Here is a 24855-nt window from a genome sequence, read left to right as displayed (position 1 = left end):
TTCCTTCTTTCTTCTTCCTTTCATAACAGGGATTGAACCCAGGGGTACTTAACCACTGAGCCACATCCCCAGTCCTTTTTATTTTTTGAGAGAAAGTCTCACTAAGTTGCTTAGGGACTCACTAAAGTTGCTGAGGCTGGCTTTGAACTTGCAATTCTCCTGCCTCAGCCTCCAGAGCCACTGGGATTACAGGTGTCTGCCACTGTACCTGGCCTGTTTATCTTTCTTAAAAGTCAACTTTTTTTCCTATAAGTGCTCCTCTCCCTCCTCTTTCCCTATTAAGATGTCATTAAGGTTGGGCAGTGACACATGCATCTGCATGCCTGCAACCCACCTACTCAGGAAGCTAAGACAGGAAGATCTCAAGTTCTAGGCCAGCCTTGGCAACTCAGCGAGACAATAGTCAAGAATAAAAAATAAGAAGCAGCATAGGGTACATCTAGGTGCAATCTCTCGTACCTCCAAACAACAACAAAGGATGATAAATAAGCTCCAAATTCTTAATCGCCCCTCTGGGTCATTCTATCCCTACATGATTAAATCTGTCTTTTCTCTTGCTAATCAGTCTTTTGTCATTAAAATTCACAGGCTCCATTACTGAATATAAGAGAGGAAAAATTTGGCCTTCCTGACAGGTCTTTACTCTTGGTATTGTCAAATCTCATAGGAATTTATCTTAAAAATTTTTTTCTTTCAAGGTACCTTATTTGACATTCAGTAGGTATTTTATTCTAAAAGCTATTTTTTTCTTGCCCACACTAGGAAATATTCTTATATTTTTTGGCTTGATATTACCCCTTTATTCTCCAAAATGTTTGTTGGAATTTATGTCTCAACACTGATCCTCTGTTTTCTCTCATATTTTCCATAGTTTATTATTATTGATATTTTTTGTGGTATTGCGAATTGAACCCAGGGGCACTTTACCACTAAGGCACATTCCAGTCCTTTTTTAAAATATTGAGATAGGGTCTCACTAAGTTGCTGAGACTGGTCTGGAACCTGTGATCTCTGCATCTCTTGCCTCTGCTTTCAGTTGCTGGGACTGCAGGCATGTGTCACCATGCTCAGCTTTCTAATCTTTTTTTTTTTTTTTTTTTTTTTTAAGGGCTGGCAAAATTATTTTTTAAACAATCATTTTAAATACCTTTATTTAATTAATTAATTTATTTTTATGTGATTCTGAGGATCGAACCCAGTGCCTTACACATACTAGGTAAGTGCTCTACCACTGAGCTACAACAACCCCAGCCCCGAGCTTTCCAAACTTTTTGCTTGGGTCTTAGAAGATTTTCTTGATTTCATTTTCCAACCTTTCCACTAAATTTACTTGTGTCAATTCTGTTAAATGTTTAACAGCTCTTTCTTATTCTTTCTTTTCCATAACATTCAATTGTTATTTAAATATTTGTGATAATACTAATGAGTAATCTTCCCTCTTCTCTCCCTTAAATTACTGCCTATTTTCTAAATTATCTCCATCTCCCAGAGTTAACTATTTTACTTATTCATTTCCTTCTTCCTTCCCTCCCTTCCTCATTTTTCTCTCTTTCTTCTGTACTGGAGACTGAACCCACAGTTACTCTACCACTGAGCTACATCCCAGCCTTTTCTGTTTTTTATTTTGACGGGGCACCACTAAGTTGCCAAGGCTGGCCTCAAACTTTCAATACTCCTGCCTCAGTCTCCCAGACACTGGGATTAAGGATGTGTACCACACCAGGCCCATCTGAATTCTTTAGATGTTTAATTTCAATTAACTCAAAAAATAAAACAGAAGACTTACCCAGGAAAATGTCAACCAGCATGTTCATAGTAAATCTTCCAGAAGGACCTACATGTTTTATATTTCTTGTTCCTTGCGATGAACTATATTCTTGAACAAAACTTACAATATTTTTCACATCATCAGTCACATCTTTTGTTTTATAATCCTATGAATAAAAAGATTATCTTCTGCTATAATTAAGATAATGAAAGCTAGATTCAATATTAACTGTGGCAGACTTACAACTCATTTCTAGACCAAAACTAAGACTAAAAACTAAGGAAGTTTCAAATGTTTCTTTTTGCCAAAGTTCTAGTATAATTAGTACTCTATCTACTTTATTACTGTCTGCAACAACCTGTGGCAAGAAAAAAATAAAATCCTTCATACTTCCTGGAATAATGCTCTACTACTTATGGGATGGTAACCTTTGGGATGAAAACCACTCTCTAGTCATGCAAGTTTAGGAGTTGTAACTGCTTTTGGGTCTTCTTTTTTATTATCTCCCATCAGTTCACTTCCTCATTTCCCTCAGGTGGCCCAAAACCTTGCCCACTTTTTGAGTTCCTTTTACTGGATGGTCTTTCACCTATCCTAGTTTTCTATACTAGCAATGCTCAGCACACTTGTAGCTCTAAAAAATCTGCACCATGCTTCTCTGTCTTTGCACACATAGTGCTCTCTCTCTGGTGCTGGGGATTGAACCCAGGGCTTCATATAAGCTCTAGGCAAGCACTCTACCACTGAGTTAGACCCTAGAGGCTCTTCCTCCCTTTAACCCTTGTTCCCTTGCCATACTCTGACAACTTGATGATGAACAGGTTTCTTTTTTTTTTTTTTTTCAGGTTTCTTATGTTACACCAACAATCAGCAGTTGTTCTGAGGAATAGTAGTCATTCTGAGGTCCCATTCAGAGCAGTCTAAAGAATCCCCTCACTCTAATAACACCCCTGCCTTAATTCTTGGTGACTTCAATATGCAGAGATGACTCTCCAACCTTTGGTCTTTGGTGTTTGGATCTCCTCTGCTCCAATGATTCTGTCTTCCACCTATATCGGTCACTTGCTTTCATGTCACATCAATAATGGCAACCCTTCATTCTCAGACTACCACATGCTATCTTCTAACTCATGCCAGCATTCTGACTCTAATAATCCACTGGGATTGCCCAGCCACTGATCCTCAACCTTAGATGTCCTCCTAACTCAGTTTAAATTCCACAGCCTCTCCTTATTATCATTACTGCATTTACTATCAACCTGCTCTTAGGTCAGTTTACTATATTACTTGGCAAAGCACATTAGCTTCAACACGTCAGTACCTGTGTCTGAACTTGGTTGGACAAACACATAAATTATGTAGAATATCTTTACTTTCATATATGGTTACAAATCTCAAGTGGTCCTTTAATGTTGCTGGTAATATAGCCCATCTATTATTCCTCCATTTTCTTACAATAAAAACTTCAAACTATGACCCATCACCAGGATGCCTGTTTTTAAAAATAAAGTTTTATTGGAACACAGTCATAGAACATGACTGGAAAATTGATATATTTATTATGTACACTTTTGGGTTACAATGGCAGAGCTGAATATTTCTGGCAGAAATCTTGTGGTCATAAAGTCTGAAATATTTTACTTTCTGGTCCTTAATATAAAGTTTGCTACTGGTCATGGTGGTGCACTCCTGTAATCCTAGCTACTCAGAAAGTTAAGGCAGGAGGATTATAAGTTCGAGGCCAACCTGGGCAACTTTGTGAGATTATGTCTCAAAACGTTTTTTAAAAAGTGCTGGGCATGTAGCTCAGTGGTAGAGCACCCCTGGGTTCAATCCTTAGGACCAGAGGAAGGAAGACACTTGGGAGAGTTGTCTATATTCACTGTCTCCAATTTTTGCCCCCATTCTACTGAAAATGGTCAAATCAAGCTCATTAAGATTTCTCAATGCTAAATCCTATGGTAAATTCTCAGTCCTTACTGTACTTGACTTAGCAGCAGCACTTGAAACACTTCCTGTACTTGGTTTCCTTGGTTTTCCTCTTAGTGCTCATTCTTGGTTTCCCTTCATAGTTCTTCCTTTTCTCCTTAACCTCTTAGGAGCCATGGTAAGTCTTTGGTTTTCTTATGTTCTGCCTGATATTTTTTTTGAGTGCTGAGGACTGTACCCAGGAATACTTTACCTCTGAGCTATATCTCCCCTCTTTTTTATTGTGAGAGAGGGTCTCACTGAGTTGCCCAGGCTGGCCTCAACCCTGTGACCCTCCTTCTTCCATTTACCGAGTAGCTGGGATTACAGGTGTGTGCCACCTTGCCTGGCCCTTCTGCCCAAGTATATCCCTAAAGATATTAGCTGGTCTCATGGCTTTAAGTATCATCTATGATACCATGTCAATCACATGTACCAACTTCACGTGTACCATCAACCTCTTAACAGAATTCCTGAATCAAACAGACCTATATCACTCATATATCAGTTCTAAAACTCAACTCTTGGTCTTTCTTGCCAAACAGCTTTCTGTATTTTGGCTACAGGTAACTCCATTCTTCCAGTTCCTCCAGTCCCTTAGCCTTCATGTTGTTGCTCTGGCCCTCCATTATACGTCTTGCCGTCACAGACTTTCAACCCTGCTCAGTTTCGTGGGTTCCTGCTGTCTCTCTAGTGCTCCAGGACTACTCTCCACTTCAGGGCTTTGGCTCTGGCTAATGCTTCTGCTAATAATGGTCATATTCAGATAGCTGCTTGGCTAACTCTCATTTCAAGTTTTCACGCAAATGGGCCATCTTATCTAATACTGCATCTTGGACCCCACCCATTGCACCTGTCTCCTTACTCTGCTGTACTTTTCACCAAAGCTATTCTCCTTTAACATATTCTTGTTGTGTATATTTTTTGCTATCAGTCTTCCCCTACTAGAATGCAAGCTTTACAAGGACAGGAATTTTTATTTATTTTGTTCAATAAGGTATCCTAAATTCTTAGAACAGGGTCTGTTATAGAATAGGTCCTCAACAAATATCTGCTGGCCGAGTGAACTGATTAGCACTGTTTACAGGGTGGAGTGGGAAGAGATGGCTGTGAATCTGTAGATTCTACACTTAGAGAGTAAACTCCTCTTGGCTCTAGCTAATGCTGCAAATCTTCATAACTATGCTTATATGAACACATATATGTCTCTCCCTTCCAGACTATGAATTGGTCTACAATGTGTTCTTTTGGGAGTCTCCAGCATTTTGGAAATATTTTAAAAAAGATATGAAATGTGAAAATGCTCCGTAAACAGTCTTGCAGATATTAAAACATAAAATTGCCGGGATAGGTACAATAAGTACCTAATGACTGAATTTAACAACTTCCCAAGGTTATTTGAGAATAGATCATACTGAACTCAGAAGCCATTGCCATTATTATTAGTGGTATTATAATTATTTTTAGTACTGGGGATTAAACTCGGAGCACTTTATCACAGAGTTACACCTTCAATCCTTTTTAATTTTGAGACAGGGTCTTATTGAATTGTTGAGATGGATTTGAACTTGTGATTCTTCTGCCTTAGCCCCCCAAATTGCTGGGATTACATGTGTGTGCCACTGTGTCAATGCCATTCTTTATAGTTAAAAAAAAAAAAAAAAAAAAAAAAGAGTAATTTAAATTACTTGAATTTAAACACAGTACACACTAATGTTACTCTTTTGAGAATAAGATTTAAAAAAAAAATTTTTTTTTTGTGAACTGGAGGTTGAAACCAGAGCCTTCCACATACTAGGCAAGTGCTCTACGACCAGGCTACACCCCAAGTTCATTTTAAAATTTTATTTTGAGGCAGGATCTCACTAAGTTGCCTGCCTCAGCCCCCCACATAGCTGAGATTACAGGTGTATATCTCTCAATTGAATGAAATCTTTAAACATAGGTTATAGTTGTATTTAAAATATTCTACCTGTCCATGTTGGATCATTTGGCATGCTTGTGTATTAATGATATTTCTAAAATATTCTATATGTATCAGTGTACATCTGTAACCTCAATATTTGACAGGTGGATATCCAGTATATTTTTTAGTCTTCTAATTCTAAAAAATGACATTCTACAAAACAGTTTAAGAATTTTTCTATTTCTAATTATGATATGGAGGACAAGCTCTTTCTTTTATTTCATCTTTTGTGGTTCATATTCTGGGATCTAACTTGTATCTACTTTTTTAAATTCAGAGGAAAAAAATTACTGGTAATTTCCTTAATTATGAAAGAATTCTTAAAAAATACTCATTTTACCTTTGTTTTACAGCAATTGTCACAAGAAACATCCGGGTATTTCTTACAAAAATCAGGGTTAAATCCATTTTCACCGAAGTAAGCTAAAAGCTGTATTCTCCTGCATTCTGTTATATTTTCACAGTAATGTACCATGCTGTACAAATTATTGAAGTGAGTCTCTCGTGTATGATGGTTTCCATCTTTCTCCACTAAAAGAGATGAAAAGCATAGTAAAACATACTTATCACATTAGAAATCTAGAGGAGAATATCATAGAAATACTTAGAATAGTCACAGAAGTTTAATATTAAATAAGAAAATTACTATTATCAGTATTCTATCAGTATAACAATTTCATATTATAATTAACCGGGATTTATGTTTATCTCAAGATTTTAATTTTATAGGAATATAATTTAGATTTTGTTTTTCAAATTGGAGAATGAACACAGGGTACACATGCTCTTATCACTGAACCATATCCTCAGATCCTGAATTGGAAATTTTTTTCAAATTTTTATTATCTCCAATGATGAAGGTTTGACTTATATTTCCTATTATCAGATAGGCATATACAGAACTGAATATCCAAAGGAAGCATGACATGGAACAATGGCAGTGGGTTGTATACCTTCCTGAATCTGTGAGGTCTAAGCAGTTAAGCCAGTGGCTCCACAACTATATGCCAAGGGCTAGAGGTGTATAGTTCAATGGCAGAGCTCTTGCCCAGACTGCCTGAGGTTCCAGGTTCAATCCCCAGCACCATGTGGGAAACAGACAAAACCATGGTGCCAAGAAGCCTGGAGTACTGCAGTGAACTCCTAGGTGCAGGTTATTTTAAATTTAAGGTCAACACCAATAACTGACAGTACTGAATAGATTGTGCTTTACTTCTTCCAGTAACATCATTATCTTTGTGAAGTTGGAATACTGACAGTTGCTATAATAAAAACAAATACTTCAAGAAAATGAAAGTTACCTTGTTTTTCTTTGTCCCCACACCAGGGCTGAGGGCAGAACCAAGGGCTTTATGCATGTTAGGCAAGTGTTCTGCCACTGAGTCAAATCCCTGACTCCTCAAGAAAATGAATGTGAAACAGAAAATGAGAATGGCAGTGTCCAATTTGATTTCAAAGTTTAAAAACAGCAAGTGCTTACTTTACATTAGTAAGCAATACGGTTACTTAAGAATAAAATAAAAATATGAGTATTAGTATTCTTCAAATAATTTAATATTAAATAATATTTCAAATAATTTAATACTTAAGTCCTGATTATTAGTCATAAAAATTAGGATTTAAATATTTACTAAACTATTTGGATCTAACAATGTAGATGTTCCTTGACTTATAAGGAGGTCACATCTTGATAAACCCCTTGTAAACTGAAAATATATGTTAAAGATGTATTTAATACTGAATACCCTAGCTTAGCAACAGAGCACGCTGTAGAGTGTTGCTTATTCACCCTCATTATTGTGGGGCTGCAAGACAGGGTTCGAATGCATATCACTAGCTCGGGAAAAGACCAAAATTAAAAATTTGAAGTACAGTTTCTACTGAATTTATATAACTTTCATACCACTGTAAAATAAAAAAAATCATCATTCAAACTATCGTTTGATAGTTTGAGACTGTACAGTACAGTACAGTAGGAGACTGTACAGATTTTGTCTAAAAATAAAAATGGGCAAATGAAGTGTAAACGTGGTGTTTTTGGTTAAGATCCATTTTGGTTTAGTGAAAGAATCTTGAACTTTCGCATCAGATGAAATTGTGCTCAGTCGGGGTTCTGCCACTTATTAGTTCTGTATCTCATTCTACCTCCTCTGCATAATGAGGAAATAGTCTTATCTTTTAAGGTTGTTGTGAAGGAAAAATGAGTTGATATGTGTAAAGTATTTAAAACAGCATGTGGCAAGTGCTAACGAAATATTATCTATAACAATTACCATCCCTGCACAATGGCCACTACTCCTACTGCTCCTGCTACTGTAGCTGCTGCCTCAGAGATCTTGGGGGCAAGTTAAAAAACCTTTCTGAAGCTTGCTGTTCTCATGACAGTAGCTCTACCTAAAAAGGTAGATGTTGCTGGGCATGGTGGTACACACCTGTAATTCCACCAGCTGAGGTAAGAGGATCGCAAGTTCAAGGTCAGCCTCAGCATCTGAGCAAGACCCTAAGCAATTTAAGAGAGACTCTGTTTCAAAATAAAATAAAAAAGGGCCGGGGAGGTAGCTCAGTGGTTAAGTACCCCTGGGTTCAATCTCTGGTACCAAAAAAAGCTAGTTGTATGGGTAAATAAAGTAAGGTGATAACAGTTTGCCACACTGAGTATCTCTGCCAGAGTAAATGAGAGAGTGCTCTCAAAATAGCTATTTACAAAATACATTCAATATCACACGGGAGTACAAAGATGGGAAAAGGATATAATAAAGTTCTAAAATATGTATTCACTTTGACCCAAGAAGCCCTGGTCCAGAACTATTTCCTATATAAATAATTGCAAAAATGCCTAGAGATATCAATACAAGGATGTTCAATACTGCATTGTTGGTAACAGTAAAAAACAATAAATAATCTAAATATCTAACAAGAGGGGACTGGATTAATAAACATGAAACAACCATACTATGCAATTCTATGTAGCCAATCTATTCATATTAATTCTAGGGATAATTACAACCTAGTACTGACTGAAAAAACCAGGTCACTACATACATGGGTGTGTATGTGCATACACACACACACACACACACACACACACACACACGCAAAGAATGTATAATTCTATTTGCATTTTAAAATACAAGTATTTGAGAAAGGTAAACACAAATACAAGAATTTGTCTGCCTTTAATGGGGGAGGAGAGATGAGACAGGAGAGATCTAGAAGGCTTCAGTTCTATTGGTGTTCTTTTGTTTTCTTTTCTTTCCCTCCCTCCCTTTCTTTCCCTCCTCCCTTCCTCCCTCATTTCTTTCTTTCTCTTTCTTCTTTCTTTCAGCAGGTCTCATTATATTACTCAGGCTGGCCTCAACTCCTGGGTTCAAGTGATCCTCCTGCCTCAGCCTCCTCAGTAGCTGGGACTATACTGGTATAAGCCACTACACCTTGTTTTATTTTATTTCTTAAACTGGATAGTAGTTCATGAGATTTCATTATTTTCTCCTTTTTATCTTTCTTTGAAATATATATTATATGCAAGGATGCATGAGAAAATTGGGTCTGGAAAGATACAAAAGAAATCAGTAACTCAAGTTGTTTCTTGATCCAAGACTACTAGGCATGATTTAATAATTTCTGGACTTACCTGTGTTTGTCATTTTACATAATAAGCATGTATTACTTTTATAATAAAAGTGGAACTGAAAAAAAAGTTCCAATTTATATAAACACCTCTATTTCTCCATGACTATTTAAGGAAAACTGGACCCAAAGTATCACAATAGCAGGAGTGATTAATCTCATGGAACTGAACATGATAGAATGTTTCTAGCAGAGCTCAGCTTACTCATTATAAGTCTCTTCAGTCTGGTCACATCATGATAGGCATAGAAAAGCAGGCAGTGAGATATTTCTCCATCTCGTCCAGCTCTGCCAGATTCCTGGTAGTAACCCTCCACAGATTTAGGGAGAGATGCGTGAATCACAAATCGCACATCAGGTTTGTCAATCCCCATTCCAAATGCGATTGTCGCACAGATAACCTGATATAAAGCAAAAGTCCATTAGATTCACAATGCATTTAAAGGAACATTTTAATAATGGATGTTTCTGAAAGCTCTATCCCTTATTTTACTTTAAAATGCACTCTGTACCACAAACTTGAGTCTTAACTTGGTCCCACTATTTAGCATGACTAAGATGAGATTTTCATATTGTTAACTTGCAATTTTATTAAGCCCATGAAGGGAAAGAGAAGCTCAGTGTGGTAGGTACTTTCTTATGTGAGTTAGTATCACTATGTGAGGGATTAATTGCATCCGTCAGCCTTTCAATGTATTGTCAGTGTTTGTTCTGTTTCTGATATGGAGGTGTGAGGGTACTGCTCAAACTGCCATGATATTCAGGCCTGTGTACATAAGCAGTGCATTCCTCAGGAGCTCCAGATTGTTCCCAGGGCTCTGGCTCTCAGAGGTCATTGCCACTAGCTCCATGATGATTCAGGACAATGGCACTCTCACCTGCTCCAGTTTTACCTGTGGCACCAGCTGAAACATACACTGACTCCTTTTATTTATCAGCTGAGTTCAAAGTCAAGCTTGTGAAATTTTAATTGAAACTCATATGGGTAAAAGTCAGAGCAACTTATACAGGAAGGAGACAAAAAAAAAAAAAAAAAAAAAAAAAAAAAAGGCCAGGGTCTATGGCTTTTGGCTTATACAAATCACTTAGTGGAAGCAAGGTGATAGTTAAATTTTAGGAGCTTGACAAATCAGTTTTCAAGAATATCCATTTCAGTTGCAAATTTAGGACCTATTTAACCCAAACCAAAATGCTATATCTCCAGGCAAAATTACATTATACAAATAAAGCTGCAAGTCTTTTTTTAGCACTTAAAAAAATGAATTGCTACTGCAAGAACAGTATTTCAAAAGCAATGGAAAATATCTGGCAGCCAGACTGAGGCTAATGACATGATTTCAGTAACCATGAGTACCAGAAAGGAACTACAAGCTATGGGGTACATGGAAAGCAAATGGGTACATTTATCAACATTGGGAATGGCAGTGGCCTGCACTCGAGGTTAGTCATCCATCTAAATTTATGGCACTTTGATCAAAAGGATATCTCAAAAAGAGAAAGTCTATTGTGGCCTCTGGTGATGGAGTGCAGGCGGAGAGCTGCCCAGTGAGATGTGCCAGCCCAGAGCTCTGCAAACATGACCTACAGGCTTCCTAGAAGCCTGGTGCTTCTCCCACTGTGGGACGGGTACATGACTGTGAAGCACATCCTGTAGGCTCTGAGTAAGGCCACAATGATGCTGACTCTTTCTGAAAGCTCTTATTTCTTTAACTAGGAAACCGGTTTTGTTGAACTGTACTTCCTTCCTTATTTCTGTGTTGTTTTTAAACTTCAGGTTATATATTCATTCTTTTCAAAGGAAAACACCAAGTTTTACTCTTTTTTCCCCCTGTACTGGGGATGAAGCCAGGGGTGCTCTATTTTTTTTTTTTTATTAGTTGTTGATGAATCTTTATTTATTTGTTTGTATGTGGTGCTGAGAATTGAATCCAGTGCCTTGCACATGCTAGGCAAGTGCTCTACTACTGAGCCACAACTCCAGTCCTCTGCTATTTTTAAAATTAAAAAAAAAAATTTATTTGTATATGGACACAATACCTTTATTTTATTTATTTATTTTTATGTGGTGCTGAGGATTGAACCTAGTGCCTTACACATCCTAAGCAAGTGCTCTACCACTGAGTCATAAACCCAGTCCTTATTTTTTTCAGTTTTGAGAAAGGGTCTCACTAAGTAGCCCAAGCTGGCCTCAAACTTGGGATTCTCCTGCCTCAGCCTCCCCAGGAGCAGGAATTACAAGTGTATATACCACCATTCCTGGTTCAAGTTTTATTCTATCTCAAAATTCTAAAAATATCAAAGCTATCCAGTTGGTATAACACTGTATCTTGACTGTAAAGGTTAATTAGTCTGAGAGCAACAAATAGATTAAAAAAAAAAAAAATGAACACATACATCTTCATTGTAGAATACTGTATTAATATAAAGATTTTAAAACTTGAAACAAATTATTCTTAATTACATGATTAGGAGAAATCAATATTACATTCTAGACTATTCTTCCTTCCAGGATTTCTTCTTCTTCTTCTTTTTTTTTTTTTTTTTGGAGACAGGGTCTCAATAAGTTGCTTAGGGCCTAAGGCTGGCTTTGAACTCGAGATCCTTCTGCCTCAAACTTCCAAGTTGTGGGATTACAGGCAGTAGCCACCATGCCTGACTTTTTTGGGTCTTTTTCTTTATTCAGTTTTCTCTCTGTATGGTTGAGGTTTTGTAAATTATTTTTTCCTTTAGGGACTAAGGATTGAACCCAAGGGTACTCTACCACTGAGCCATACCTCCAGTTTTGCATTTTTTTATTTTAAATTCTATTTATTTATGTTTGGTACTGGGGATTAGACCCAGGGGTGCTTTACCATTGAGCTAAATCCCCCACCCTCTTAATTTTTGAGACAGGGTCTAAGTTACCCATTCTGCCCTTGAATTTGCAATCCTATAGCCTCAGCCTCCTAAGTTGCTGAGATTACAGAAGTGTGTCACCACTGTGGGATAGACCTCACCAATTTTTAGTGCCTCCCTTGTCATTTATTGTTTGTTCAAAAATTTCAGCCTATTTCTGTATTTTTGTTTTACTACCTATATACAATGTACTACAAACCAGTATTCATGTACTTTTTTTTTTTTTTTCTTTTTTTGCCAAATTCTCTTAGTTGTTTTCACTTGACTATTCTTCCAGGCAAACTTTATCAAAAGAAGAAAATTGAGCTGGGTACAGGGGCACATGCCTATAATCCCAGTGGCTTGGGAGGCTGAGGTAGGAGTATCTTGAGTTCAAAGGCAGCCTCAGCAACTTACCAAGGCTATAAAGCAACTCAGCGAGCCCCTGTCTCTAAATAAAATATAATAAAAGGCTGGGGATGTGGCTCAGTGATTAAGTACCTCTGGGTTCAATTCCCAGTAACAAAAAAAAAAAAAAAAAAAAGAAAAAGAAAAAGAAAAAGAAAAAGAAAAAGAAAAAAATTGACTTGTATGATTATTTTAGTGAAGACAAACCAGTGACACATTTTCTAAACATTTTGCATACTTGAAAATGCCTTTGTTGTTTTCAAAATATATGACAGTGAGCTGGGTATGAAATACTTCTGTCCAATAAGTCTTTCTCCTCTTTTTTTTCCCCTGATACTGGGGATTGAACCCAACAGTGCTCTAGATCTTTATTTATTTATTTTTTTAATTTTCCTTTTCTTTTTTTTTTAAATATATTTTATTTATTTACTTTTTAGTTATAAATGGATACAATATTTTTTATTAAAATCTTTTTTATTTTTACAGACTACATTTTGATCCATTGTAGAACTTTTCATTTCTATGGTTGTACACAATGTAGATTCACACCATTCATGTAATCATACATATACACAGGGTAATACTGTTTCATTCTACTATCTTTCTGTCGCCCACACCCTCCCACCCCATTTTTCTCTACACCATCCAAAGTTCCTTCATTCTTCTCCTCCTCCTGCCACCCCCTTATTACATATTATCATGCGCTTATCAGAGAAAACATTTGGCCTTTGGTTTTTTGGGCTTGGCCTATTTCACTTAGTACGATATTTTCCAACTTCATCCATTTACTAGCAAATGCCATAATTTTATTCTTCTTTATGGCTGAGTAATATTCCTTTGCATATATATATACACCACAGTTTCTTTATCCATTCGTCAACTGATGGGCACCTAGGTTGCTTCCACAATCTAGCTATTGTGAATTGAGCTTCTATGAACATTGATGTGGCTGCATCACTGTAGTATGAGAGTCCTTTGGGTATAAACCAAGGAGTGGGATAGCTGGGTCAAATGGTGGGTCCATTCCAAGTTTTCTGAGGAATCTCTGTACTGCTTTCCAGAGTGGTTGCACCAATTTGCAACTCTGCCAGCAATGTATGAGTGTGCCTTTTCCCCCACATCCACGCCAACACTTATCATTGCTTGTGATAATAGTCATTCTAACTGGAGTTAGATGAAATCTTAAGGTGGTTTTAATTTGCACTTCTCTAATTACTAGGGATGATGAGCACTTTTTCATATATTTGTTGATCATCTGTGTATCTTCTTCTGTGAAGTGTTTGCCCATTTCCTTAGCCCATTTATGGATTGGGTTCTTTGAATTTGGGTGTAAAGTTCTTTATAAACTTTGGAAATTAGTGGTCTGTTTGAAGTGTGTATGGAAAAGATTTTCTCCCACTCTGTTGGCTCTTTTTTCACATTATTGATTGTTTCCCATGCTGAGAAAAAACTTTTTAGTTTGAATCTATCCCATTTATTGATTCTTGCTTTTATTTCTTGTGCTATGGGTATCTGGTTAAGGAAATCTGGTCCTAAGCCAACGTAATGAAGATTCAGGCCTACTTTTTCTTCTATTTGGTGAAGGGTTAGATCTTTATTTTATTTTTAAATTTTGACAAGGTCTCACTAAGTTGCCCAGGCTGTCCTTCAGTTTGCAATCCTCCAGGCTCAGCCACTCAAGCAGATGAGATTAAAGGTGGCGCCACCATGCCCAGCTATTCTTTTCTCTTCTGATTCAGAAGACTGTCCTGTTTTTGATACATATATATTATGAATTTATTTTTGACCATGGTATCTGTTTTAACTATCTTGCTGTCTTCCTTGGGTATACTTAATATTCTTTTTTTTTAAGAATATAGAAATATATTTTTTCTTTTATTTAATGATGCAAAAGAAAATGATGACTTGCTATATACTCACATATAACTTCTCTCATGTTCAAAACCCAATTGGTAGATCCAGAGGAAATGCTATAGCTATAATATGGAGCATAATATATTAGCATTTCCAAAGTTTTTTATATAACCCATGTGTTTTTCTTCTTCTTGTTTTTTTGTGGTACTGGGGTTTGAACCCAGAGGTACTTTATCACTGAGCTACATCTCCAGCCCTTTTTATTTTTATTTTAAGATAGGGTTTAAGTTGCTCAGGGTCTTGCTAAGTTGCTGAGGTTGACCTTGAACTTGCGAACTTTCTGACTCAGTCTCCTGAGTCGCCTAGCTCCATTTCTTCCTTTATACTCTCAAATACCTTCACTATGCTGTTGGATAAGATAGAACCATAGGAAGTCGGCGGCACCCAATGTTGGCCCAATTTTTAGCAGGTCAGGTTTGTCACTGGGTGGATCCCAAATGTGGCATGCTGAACTCTGACGGTGCTGAAGGGCTGTAGCAATGTGACCAGTGCCATGTTGCCAGGTGGCTCTACAGTTAATATTCTTAGGCTGGATCCCTGTTCCTTGTTGCTAATAACTAACATTTTTATTTTTTCTCCTTCAATTTTTGTCTTTTGTTCCGTTTAGCATTCTCAAGTTATTCACTATATCACTGATTCCTTTTCAGTCTTTTTTTTTTTGGGTACCAGAGATGCTTAGACAGGGCCACATTTGCAGTCCTTTTAATTTTTATTTTATTTATTTTTTGGTACCAGGATTGAACTCAAGGGCACTTAACCACTGAGGCACATCCCCAGTCCTTTCTTAATTTTGAGACAGGGTCTTGCTAGGTTGCTTATAGCCTCACTAAGTTGCTGAGGTTGGTTTTGAACCTGCGATCCTCCTGCTTCAGCCATGAGCCACTGGGATTAGAGGTGTGCGCCACCATGCCTGGTGTCCTTTTTATTTTTATTTTGAGGTAGGGTGTCACTAAGTTGCTCAGAGCCTTGCTAAGTTGCTAAGGCTGGTCTCAAACTTGTCATCCTCCTGCCTTAGCCTCCTGAGCCACTGGGATTACAGGTGTGTGCCACCATGCCTGGCTCCTTTTCAGTCTTATTTTGATGTTTACTATCATTAAGATAAAAACAATTTGCATTCTATATGCACAAATCTGTTTATATACCATAAAAGATGGTTCCTTTTGTTTCCCTTTTTTCAAAAATGTTACCTGGCAGCCATCCTGATTAATCCACTTGTGCTGCACTTCATCTCTGGCAGAATCACTGAGGCCAGCATGATAAGCAAGAGCAGCAAGACCGTCCTTCTGTAAAGTGTCAGCCATTGTGTCACATTCCCGCCTGGAGAGGCAGTAGATTATCCCGGAGTCATCTGTCAAGAAACCAAAACAGCATTGAGAAATGAAGGCTTTTAACATAAATAACAATACGATTTACATTATGTTCTTAGAACTGTATGAAACATAAACAGATCTTTGTAGTGCACTTACAGTACAGGACAATCACATAGAATAATTCAGGAAAGGAATTCACGCAATAAGATGAGACTTTTACTTCTGTCCCTGCTAATGCCTTGTGAGATGGACTTGGACTAATCCTAGGCTCTATTTCACACTGGCTCTAAAAATGGGAATGCTCCGTTATACAAGTTTCAAGGCGACATATGACAATATTTATCAAGAGCTTTAGAAATACCTTTGACCCTGTTTCCTTCTAGGAATATAACCTAGGAAATAAAGTGATATATGGACTTAAGCCAAAAGTTTTGTTTACAATTTTAAAAATTAGAAAGATTTTCATGGGAAACATTATAGCAATAATTAAGACATGAGGTTGTGAAATAAAATATATTTTATCAAGTGTTTTCTAAGAAAAAAACATAAACTGACCTATAACATCTTTTAAAAAAAGTGTTTTCTAAGTTATAAAAGGCATGCAGAAATGCTCAAGATGTAGAAACAGAGTTACATGGCAAACTGCTATGAACTTCAGAATCTCATTTTAGTTAGTATAACTCAAAGGCAAACACATTTGGGAGAAGGCACTATAACAAAGGGTTATATTCATATAATGACAGAAGCCAGAGGAAAGACATTGAAACCAAGAATGATAACAGGTGTGTAGGAGGGAGTATTTAATGTACTTTCTTAAGGTTTATTGTTATCTAACCAAATGAGATTTTATAAATTCTCGAATTGAGAGTTACAATATCCTACTCTATAAATAACAAGTTAATGTTATCATAAAGCAAAGAGAAATGTTTAATATGCCATTTTATATATTCTATTGTGGTACTAAAAAGACATCTTTTACTTTTAGACATAATTCATCACATGACTGTACTCACATGGGTGATGCTTTCTGATCCATTCTAAGCAATCAAATGCCACCTTTTTAGGCTTCTTTGGTAACACATAGTATTTCAGATTATGTCTGTTAAAGCTCATGCTGAACCTAAAAGAAGTGCCAAACAAAATTTAGTTATTATGAAAAATATAGATTTATCCTTTGGCATGAATTGAATGTATACCTCAAAATCATTACTCAAGATGAGATATTATTAGAAGGTGGGGCATCTGGGAGAGAATTAGGTCATAAGGGTGAAACTGTGAATGAGATTAGTGACCTATAAGAGTAGAGACCTCAATAGTTTTAAGTGCGGCTTTAATGAGAAAAGCACTATCTGGAAACCAGAAAGAGGGACCACACCAGATGGGATCTGCCAGTACCCTGATCCTAGACTTCCCAATCTGTACAGCAATGAGAAATAAACTGCTCTCTTCTCAGTCACCTAGCCTATGCTATTCTGTTATGTTAGTATGAATGAAATCCAACATCTTCAAAAATTAATACCGAGTTTCTACACTGCAAGCCTAATTAAGTTGAATATCATCAATGGCAGTTTATATAATAGAACACTGAAATGGAAGTTAGGTTCAAGGTTAAAGAAAAGAATGGTTGCTGGGTGTGGTAGTACACAACTTCAATCCCAGCAATTCAGGAGACTGAGGCAGGAAGATAGAAAGTTCTAGGAGAGCTTGGGCAACTTAGCGAGACCACATCTCAAACTAAAATATAAAATGGGTTGGGGATGTAATTCAGTAGTAAAGCACCCTGGATTTAATCTCCAGTATTGGGAGTAGGGAGAAAGAATAGTGATAAGGAGGGAAAATCTATGGAATTAGATGATAAAAAATTGGGACTGTAGAAGAAACATTTTCAAGTGTGGGGTATACTTCATGGTAGAGCACAGGCTTAACATGCACAAGGCCCTGGGTCCAATCCCCAGTGTGTTGCACACACACACAGAGTCAGACACATGGAGAAAATACAAGATAAGTCAGAAGCCCAGTCTCCAAGGTAAGGTTGACAAAAATTGGAGATGACTAAAAAATTATTTGAGTGATTAAGAAAATCACAGAGGAAATACACCCTTTTAGGCCACCAATGTTCCCAAATTTTGACTCATGCTAAATAATCTTTATGCACATAAAGAGCTAATTGCAGGGCAACAGAAGGAGCTCTGGATCCCACAGGGAATATGGCTGACTGACACTGGTGCTCCCCCTTCTCTGGCCTACCACTTTTGGCATCCCATTTCCTCCCTCACACTTCCTCAGGCAGCTCATTCTCTCCATTACCTTCTCTCTTATATTTTTAGATTTTTCTGTGAATTCTTCCCTTTTGTCTCAGAATATGTTTTAGGACCAAAAGCAATAAAAGCTTCTTTTGATTCCATATTCTATTTCTCCTCTTGCTTTCCTTCCTAAGGCAAATTTCTCAGAAGATACTCATATATCCAACCAACTAACCATAAATTGAATTCCAATTCTCATCACTTTCATGCTGACTTGACTTTTCTTTTTCTTTTTTTGTGGTACCAGGGATTGAACCCAGAGGCACTAAACCACTGAGTCACATCCTTAGCCCTTTTTATTTTTTATTTTGATACAGAGCCATCCTAAGTTGCTGAGGCTGGCTTTGAACTTGCTATCCTCCTGCCTCAGCCTCCTCAGTTGCTGAGAGTACAGGTGAGTGCCACTGCCTAGCCAGCAATACCTTTTCATGCGTATTTGGTATTTGTAGGGGTCATTTTTAGACCTCCTTCTCTCTGAGCTCTCCCTACTCCACCTTGTTGGCTAGCCTTACAGAAAACTCTGCTAACATTCACGACTTCACCTTCTGTGGGAATTTCAACCCTCATGTCTCTGATTTCTCTATCTTCTCCTTTTGCTTACATCTGAAGTGAGAATCATCCCCCACTCCCAATGCCTGGCTTTCTTCTCTTCTGCAATATTTCTTTCAGCAGTCTATTTTAACCTGCACCCAAATATCATTTCAATGAATCCCAACTCTTACCCCAGCTTAGACCTCTTTTCAGAGTTCTGAACCACATTCCAACAAGTTTTTAGATCTGTGGTCTAAAATTGGGGCATACATTCCCCTAGGAGTACACGAAGACTTTCTAAGGGTAAATGGGCAAAGCTAATTTTAAAGAATCTGAAGTCTCAGTTTTTACATGCAGTTAAGACTGATCTGAGAATACCTCTCCAGACCAGACATTTTGCTGACTAATCCTTTCCCAGTCTTCCCTTTTATAATTGTCCTCCAGCTTTCTAAATACAAATCAACCAATCCCACTTTGTACCCATTTTGAATTTTACCACTGTGCCTTGTTTCTGGAGGTAAAAACCTCCAGGACACCAAACAAAGCAAACTGAAATATAGTACTGGTGTGGGTGAAACTCTTTAATCAAAGCACCAGAAATCCTGGTGGGCTTTCACGTCTTTACGTGTTTTATCTATTTCTATTAAGGTTAAAGAGTAACACTGGAAATGAAGCATCTTGGCCCTCATTGGAGTTCTGACTTCATATACACTGAAAATAAAGTAGTGAAGTGCAGATATCTTCACTTTCGAATGCTGTTTCATCCCTGACCACTGTCACTTTTGAAACTATTGTTCAACAACACTTCAAAATCAGCTTTCATTTATATGTACAGAACAGCTGGAATTCAAATGGTAGAGGATTATGTAGCAGATAGCAGACTGTGGCAAAAAAAGGTGGTGGATAAAAGGCTGATATATCCATTGGCTATTTTTTTTTTTTTTTTTGGTGCTGAGGATTAAATCCAGGACCTCGGGGATGCTAAGTATGTGCTCCACCACTGAGTTACACCCTCAACTCCTTCTAAGACTATTTTGATTATTCTTAGGTAATTATTTATAACTGCTGTTACAGCAAAGGAAACTGCAGTTCAAATATATATATATATATATATATATATATGGCATAAAAGATCTGCCTTACAACAAATACAAATGATGAAGAAAAAGTCTTGAAATTTATTTGAGCTGATTTGGGCTATGGTGCACAAGTCTTCCGCTGATATGAATACTGTAGTGACAATGTACAAGAATGGCCTATGACTTTCTGTGCACTTAAAAATACAGTTTTATCTCAGAAAGTGTTTTATTCATTAAAAAAATGGTTTGGGTCAAAAGGAGAGATAAAAACAAATTTAGAAGGATGTGGAATCAGAACCCTCATACTCTGCTGATGATAAAGTAAAATGGTGCAGGTGCTCTGGAAAAAAGCATGGTAGTTTCTTTAAAAGATGAAACACAGTCAGGTACAGTGGTGCATGCCTATAATCTCAGCAACTTGGAAGGCTGAGGCAGGAGATCACAAGTTCAAGGTCAGTGACAGCAATTTAGTGAGACACTCAGCAGCTTAGCAAGAACTATCTCAAAAGAAAACAAAAACAGCAACAAAAAAATGAAATAGGGCTGGGTAGATAGCTCAGTCAGTAGACTGCTTGCCTTACAAGCACAAGGCCCTGGGTTTGATCCCCAGCACTGCAAAAAAAAAAAAAAAAGAAAGAGAGAAAGAAAGAAAGGACTGGGGATGCATCTCAGTGGTAAAAGACCCCTGGTTTCAACTGCCAACGCCAAAAAAAAAAACAAAAACAAAAACAAAAACAAAAAACAACCCCAAACCAAACCAAACCAAACCAAAAGGGGAAACTCAGAGTGATCATACAACCCAACAAAATTCCACTCCTGGGTATAATACACCCAAGCAAAATGAAAACACATGTCTACATAAAAACTTATACATTTATGTTCATAACAGCTTTATTTATAATAGTCAAAACATGGAAATAACCTCAATATCCACCAATGATAAATAGATAAAAGAGAATGTTATACACCCATACAACAGACCATTATTCAGAAACAAACCTTGAAAACATTATGTCAAGTAAAAGAAGAAAGTCACGAAAGATTACATAGAGTGATTCTGTTTACAGAAACTATCCAGAAGAGGAAAATCTCCACGCAGAAGGTAGATTAGTGGTTGTCCAAGATTGGTAGGGAGAAGTGAGGGGCAAGTTTATTGGACTGCTATTGGATAATGGTATTTTTTTCTTTTTTATTTGTACCAGGGATTGAACACAGGGGTGCTTAACCACTGAACCATATCTCCAGCCCTTTTTAATTTTTTATTTTGAGATAGGTCTCAAAATAGGGCCTTGTTAAGTTGCTGAGGCTGATCTTGAACTTGCAATCCTCCCGTCTCAGCCTCCCAAGACACTGGGATTATAGGCATGTGCCACTGTGCCTGGCAGTTAACAGTGTTTTTGAAGGGTGATAGAATGTTCTAAAACTGTGGTGATGTCACACAACTCTAAATACACCAAACACTGCTGGATTGATTGTAAATATGTGAATGGTAAGATATGTGCATTGTATCTCAATAAAATCATTATAAAAAAAATCTGGAACGGAATTTGAAATTTTTTTCAATTTGTGACATAAGTGAAAAGACAACTGTTTACTAATTTATTTAGTCAAATAAATTACTTCTAGTAAAAGTAATAAAATGATAGATTAGAACATAAAGCAAATCCAATTAAACCAAGACAACTATCCCTATCACAAAAGTGCTGTAGGTAACTGATGAAGGGTAATATTCACACAATTTGTTATAATGGAAAAGTAAACAGACCCTCAGACTTTATTACAGGTAACAAATCTTACCTGTACTTTGTCCATTAGAAAACAGGATGTTAGGAATTATCAAATATTTAACTAGAGACAGTTCCCACCAATTGATGAATGGATAAATAAAATGTAGAATCAAAGAAATTTTTCAGTGGTAGAGAACTTGGTTAGCATTGTGAGGCTGTGGATTCCATCCCCAATAGTACATATGAGAAAGTACAGATCAGTGCTACAACATGGATAATCATGCTCGGTTAAAGAAACCAGGTGCATCCTTTTGGAGAGTGCTCGCCTAGCATGTCGAAGGACCGCGGTTCAAATCCCTGGCCGGGAAAATGAGAGGGTGGGGGGAAAAAACTACGAAAGAAACCAGGTACAAAAGAGAAGGGAGAACAGGAAGTGGCTGCTAGTGAGCACTAGATTTCTTTTTGGGGGCGATGAAAGTGTTCTAAATGTAGATTGTGGGGACAGGTGCAAAATTCTGTCAAAATACAAAAAAACTCACTAAATTGTACCCTATAAATTGGTGAATTTTATCATGTGTGAATTATATCACACTGAAGATTTTTTAAAAAACCTTCTGTATTCCACTATATCTTGACTAAGTTTAAACTGAATGTTGCAATTAACATGGTGAATATTACCAGGTCCAGGGTTTCCAATTTGTGTCATTTGAAAATGAGGTGTGGCAAAAATGCAGTCAACTTGTGCTCAGCTGTGGTTTTTTTGGAACTGAGACAGCAGTCAAAGGGCTATTTACTAAATAGTTTATGTGAATTGATAAATGGAAGTCAGAAATTTTTAAATAAGGAAATATATCTAATTGTGCTGATTGGTTTGGCAATGAAGAATGGGCTTTGCTAATTAGGCTATGTCAGTTATTTTCCATTATTAGAAAGACCTAATCTATAATTAAGAAGTTTTGACAGTTACATTTAAAAGCATATCACAGCCAGATGTATATGGGGCATGCTTGTAATCCCAGCAGCTTGGAAGCTGAGGAAGAAGGATTGCAAATTCAAGGTCATTTTCAGCAACTAAGCATGGTCCTAAGCAACTCAGCGAGACCCCAGCTCAAAATTTAAAAAAACAAAAAACGAAAAACAAACAAACAAAAAAACGGATGGAGATGTGGCTCAATGGTTAAACACCAGGCATCCATGGGTTCATTCCCAATTCTGTTCCCCCCCACCACCAAAAAAAAAGCATCTTACAGCTAGAGATATGGCTCAATGGTACAGCATGTACCTAGCATGTATAAGGCCTTGGGTTCAGCACACACACACACACAAAACATAAAGCATTGTCACCAGGCATGGTGGCACATCATGCAATCTCAGTGACTTGGGAGGCTCAGGGAGGAAGATTCCAAGTTTCGAAGCTAGCCTCAGCAACTTAGTGATACCGTCTCAATTTTTCAAAAAAGGGCTGGGAATATATTTCAGTGGTAAAGTACCCCTGGGTTCAATCCCTACTGAAGAAGGAGACAGAAGGAGAGGAAGAAAAAGAAAAAGCATTTTTTTTTTTTTTCAAAAACAACATTTTATAAGGTATACTGAAACTAACAGGATTTTGATTTCCCTCTTGCAAATATATTGGATATAGGTACAGGGTTCTTAATGAAAGATTAACAAAAATACTTCATAGTCATTAGATAAATCCTAGTAAAAACTTTTTAAAAGGTATATTTCCCAGAAAAAGTAGAGTGAATAACTAATGATTTTCTTATTTTGCCCAATAGTTTCCAATTCTTTGCCTCCCATAAAGTCTGGCAGACCTAATTGAGTGTCAGCTGAAAGAATATTAAAAATAATTTTTGGTGATATCATGATATAATTTTGGCATATACTTTAGAAGGAATTAAAAAAATTGAGTGGTAGTACTATAATAAAATGCCTTCCATTCCTATCCACATATTTGTGTAAGCAACATTTCTCAGCGCTTATAAGAAATAAAAACTGATTCAATTCATCCGTAGATATGTGAACTGAAACACAAATATGATCTTATTAGGAGACATATTCTCAAACTTTATGCTTAAGAATTATTTTAAAAATATACTTAAGGTATCCATTAGTTCAATGTATGGACTAATGATTTTATTTGGTACTAAGAATTGAACCTAGGGGTACTTTACAACTGAGCTACAGTCCTAGTTCTTTTTATTTTGAGATAGGGTCTGGCTAAATGGTCAAGGCTGGCCTTGAACTTGCAATCCTCCTGCCTCATCCTCTCAAGTTGCTGAGATTACAGGTGTGAGCCATTGTGTTCAGCATGACTAATGATTTTAATAATTCAATCCAGATGAAAATTTTGGTATAAGATTAGAAGACAAATTTTAATTTATATATATATTTTTCCTTACAGGTAAGAATGACAAAGTAAGCAAAAATATTTCATATACAAAATAAATTAACTTAGGATAAAATTCTGTGGGGGGAAGTGAAAATATGAGTTCAAAGAAAAATGAGAAAAGTGTAAAATACCTGCCTACTAAAGAGGTAAACTTTTCCCCTGCTATTTCTTCATCCTCTTCCTCCCCCTTGTCCTATAAAGAACTGAAAACTTGAGTTATTAAAATACAAACAAGGTATTAAAGTTGGATGGTGGTCTATAGGGAGGTTGCGTTCCTTGTTGCTCCAAAACTCGGGTTTCCAGCCTCGGATATCTGTTTCTTGGCAAGGCAGTTTTTGCAGTTTATCGATCCCCTGCTGTTTACCCCATTTATCTACTGGGATCACCTGCAGTCTGCCAGCATATCGACTACATTTTTTCTTTTTTTTTTTTTTGTGGTGCCAGGAATTGAACCCAGGGCCTTGTGCATGCAAAGCAAGCACTCTACCAACAGCTATATCCCCAGACCTCTACTACTTTTTGAGTGCAGATTGCTCACTGTCTGGCCCCTACCATCTGCCATTTGCCTGCTGCTTGCCTATCCATCGCCTGCCTTTCACCTACCCATCACCCACCGTCGGAGGTTCACCTCCCTATCGTCTGACAGAAGTCAGCAAACTGACCACAGACCACCAGTGTAGCCCCAGCTGCCTGTTGTCTGGAAGTGCACTGTCACAGTACCTGCAGGTTTGGTTACACGTGGCTGCCGCCATTTTGAGACAATAGCCAGGACTTGTAGGACACCTGGCCAGACTGACTGAGCCCCGACTCCAGGATCCCTCAGCCCTACCGATCACTCCCTGCCTCTGGGGCCCTCACATTGACTGACTGCTCCCCGCCACCAGAACCCCCAGACCAACTGACTGCGTCCTACCACTGGGACTCCCAGACTGACTGACTGCACTCTGCCTCCAGGATCCCACAACCAGACAGACAACACACTACCTCTAGG

General features: G+C 37.4%; 1 protein-coding gene across 4 annotated transcripts in view; it reads right to left on the bottom strand.

The window, feature by feature from the left end:
* The window catches only part of Blm (BLM RecQ like helicase), a 105542-nt gene that overhangs the window by 12378 nt on the left and 68309 nt on the right, over positions 1–24855 (bottom strand). For all 4 annotated transcript variants that reach the window (XM_047542444.1, XM_047542446.1, XM_047542447.1 and 1 more), the window contains exons 14-18: positions 16849–16955; positions 15713–15873; positions 9535–9730; positions 6043–6233; positions 1787–1934 (exon numbers count right to left, since the gene is read on the bottom strand). In XM_047542444.1, the coding sequence (XP_047398400.1) occupies positions 1787–1934; positions 6043–6233; positions 9535–9730; positions 15713–15873; positions 16849–16955 (803 nt within the window). The remainder of the gene's footprint in view (positions 1–1786; positions 1935–6042; positions 6234–9534; positions 9731–15712; positions 15874–16848; positions 16956–24855) is intronic.

The sequence above is a fragment of the Sciurus carolinensis genome, chromosome 2 (genome assembly GCF_902686445.1).
Source record: "Sciurus carolinensis chromosome 2, mSciCar1.2, whole genome shotgun sequence".
NCBI lineage: Eukaryota > Metazoa > Chordata > Mammalia > Rodentia > Sciuridae > Sciurus > Sciurus carolinensis.
This window is presented reverse-complemented; position numbering and strand designations above follow the sequence as displayed.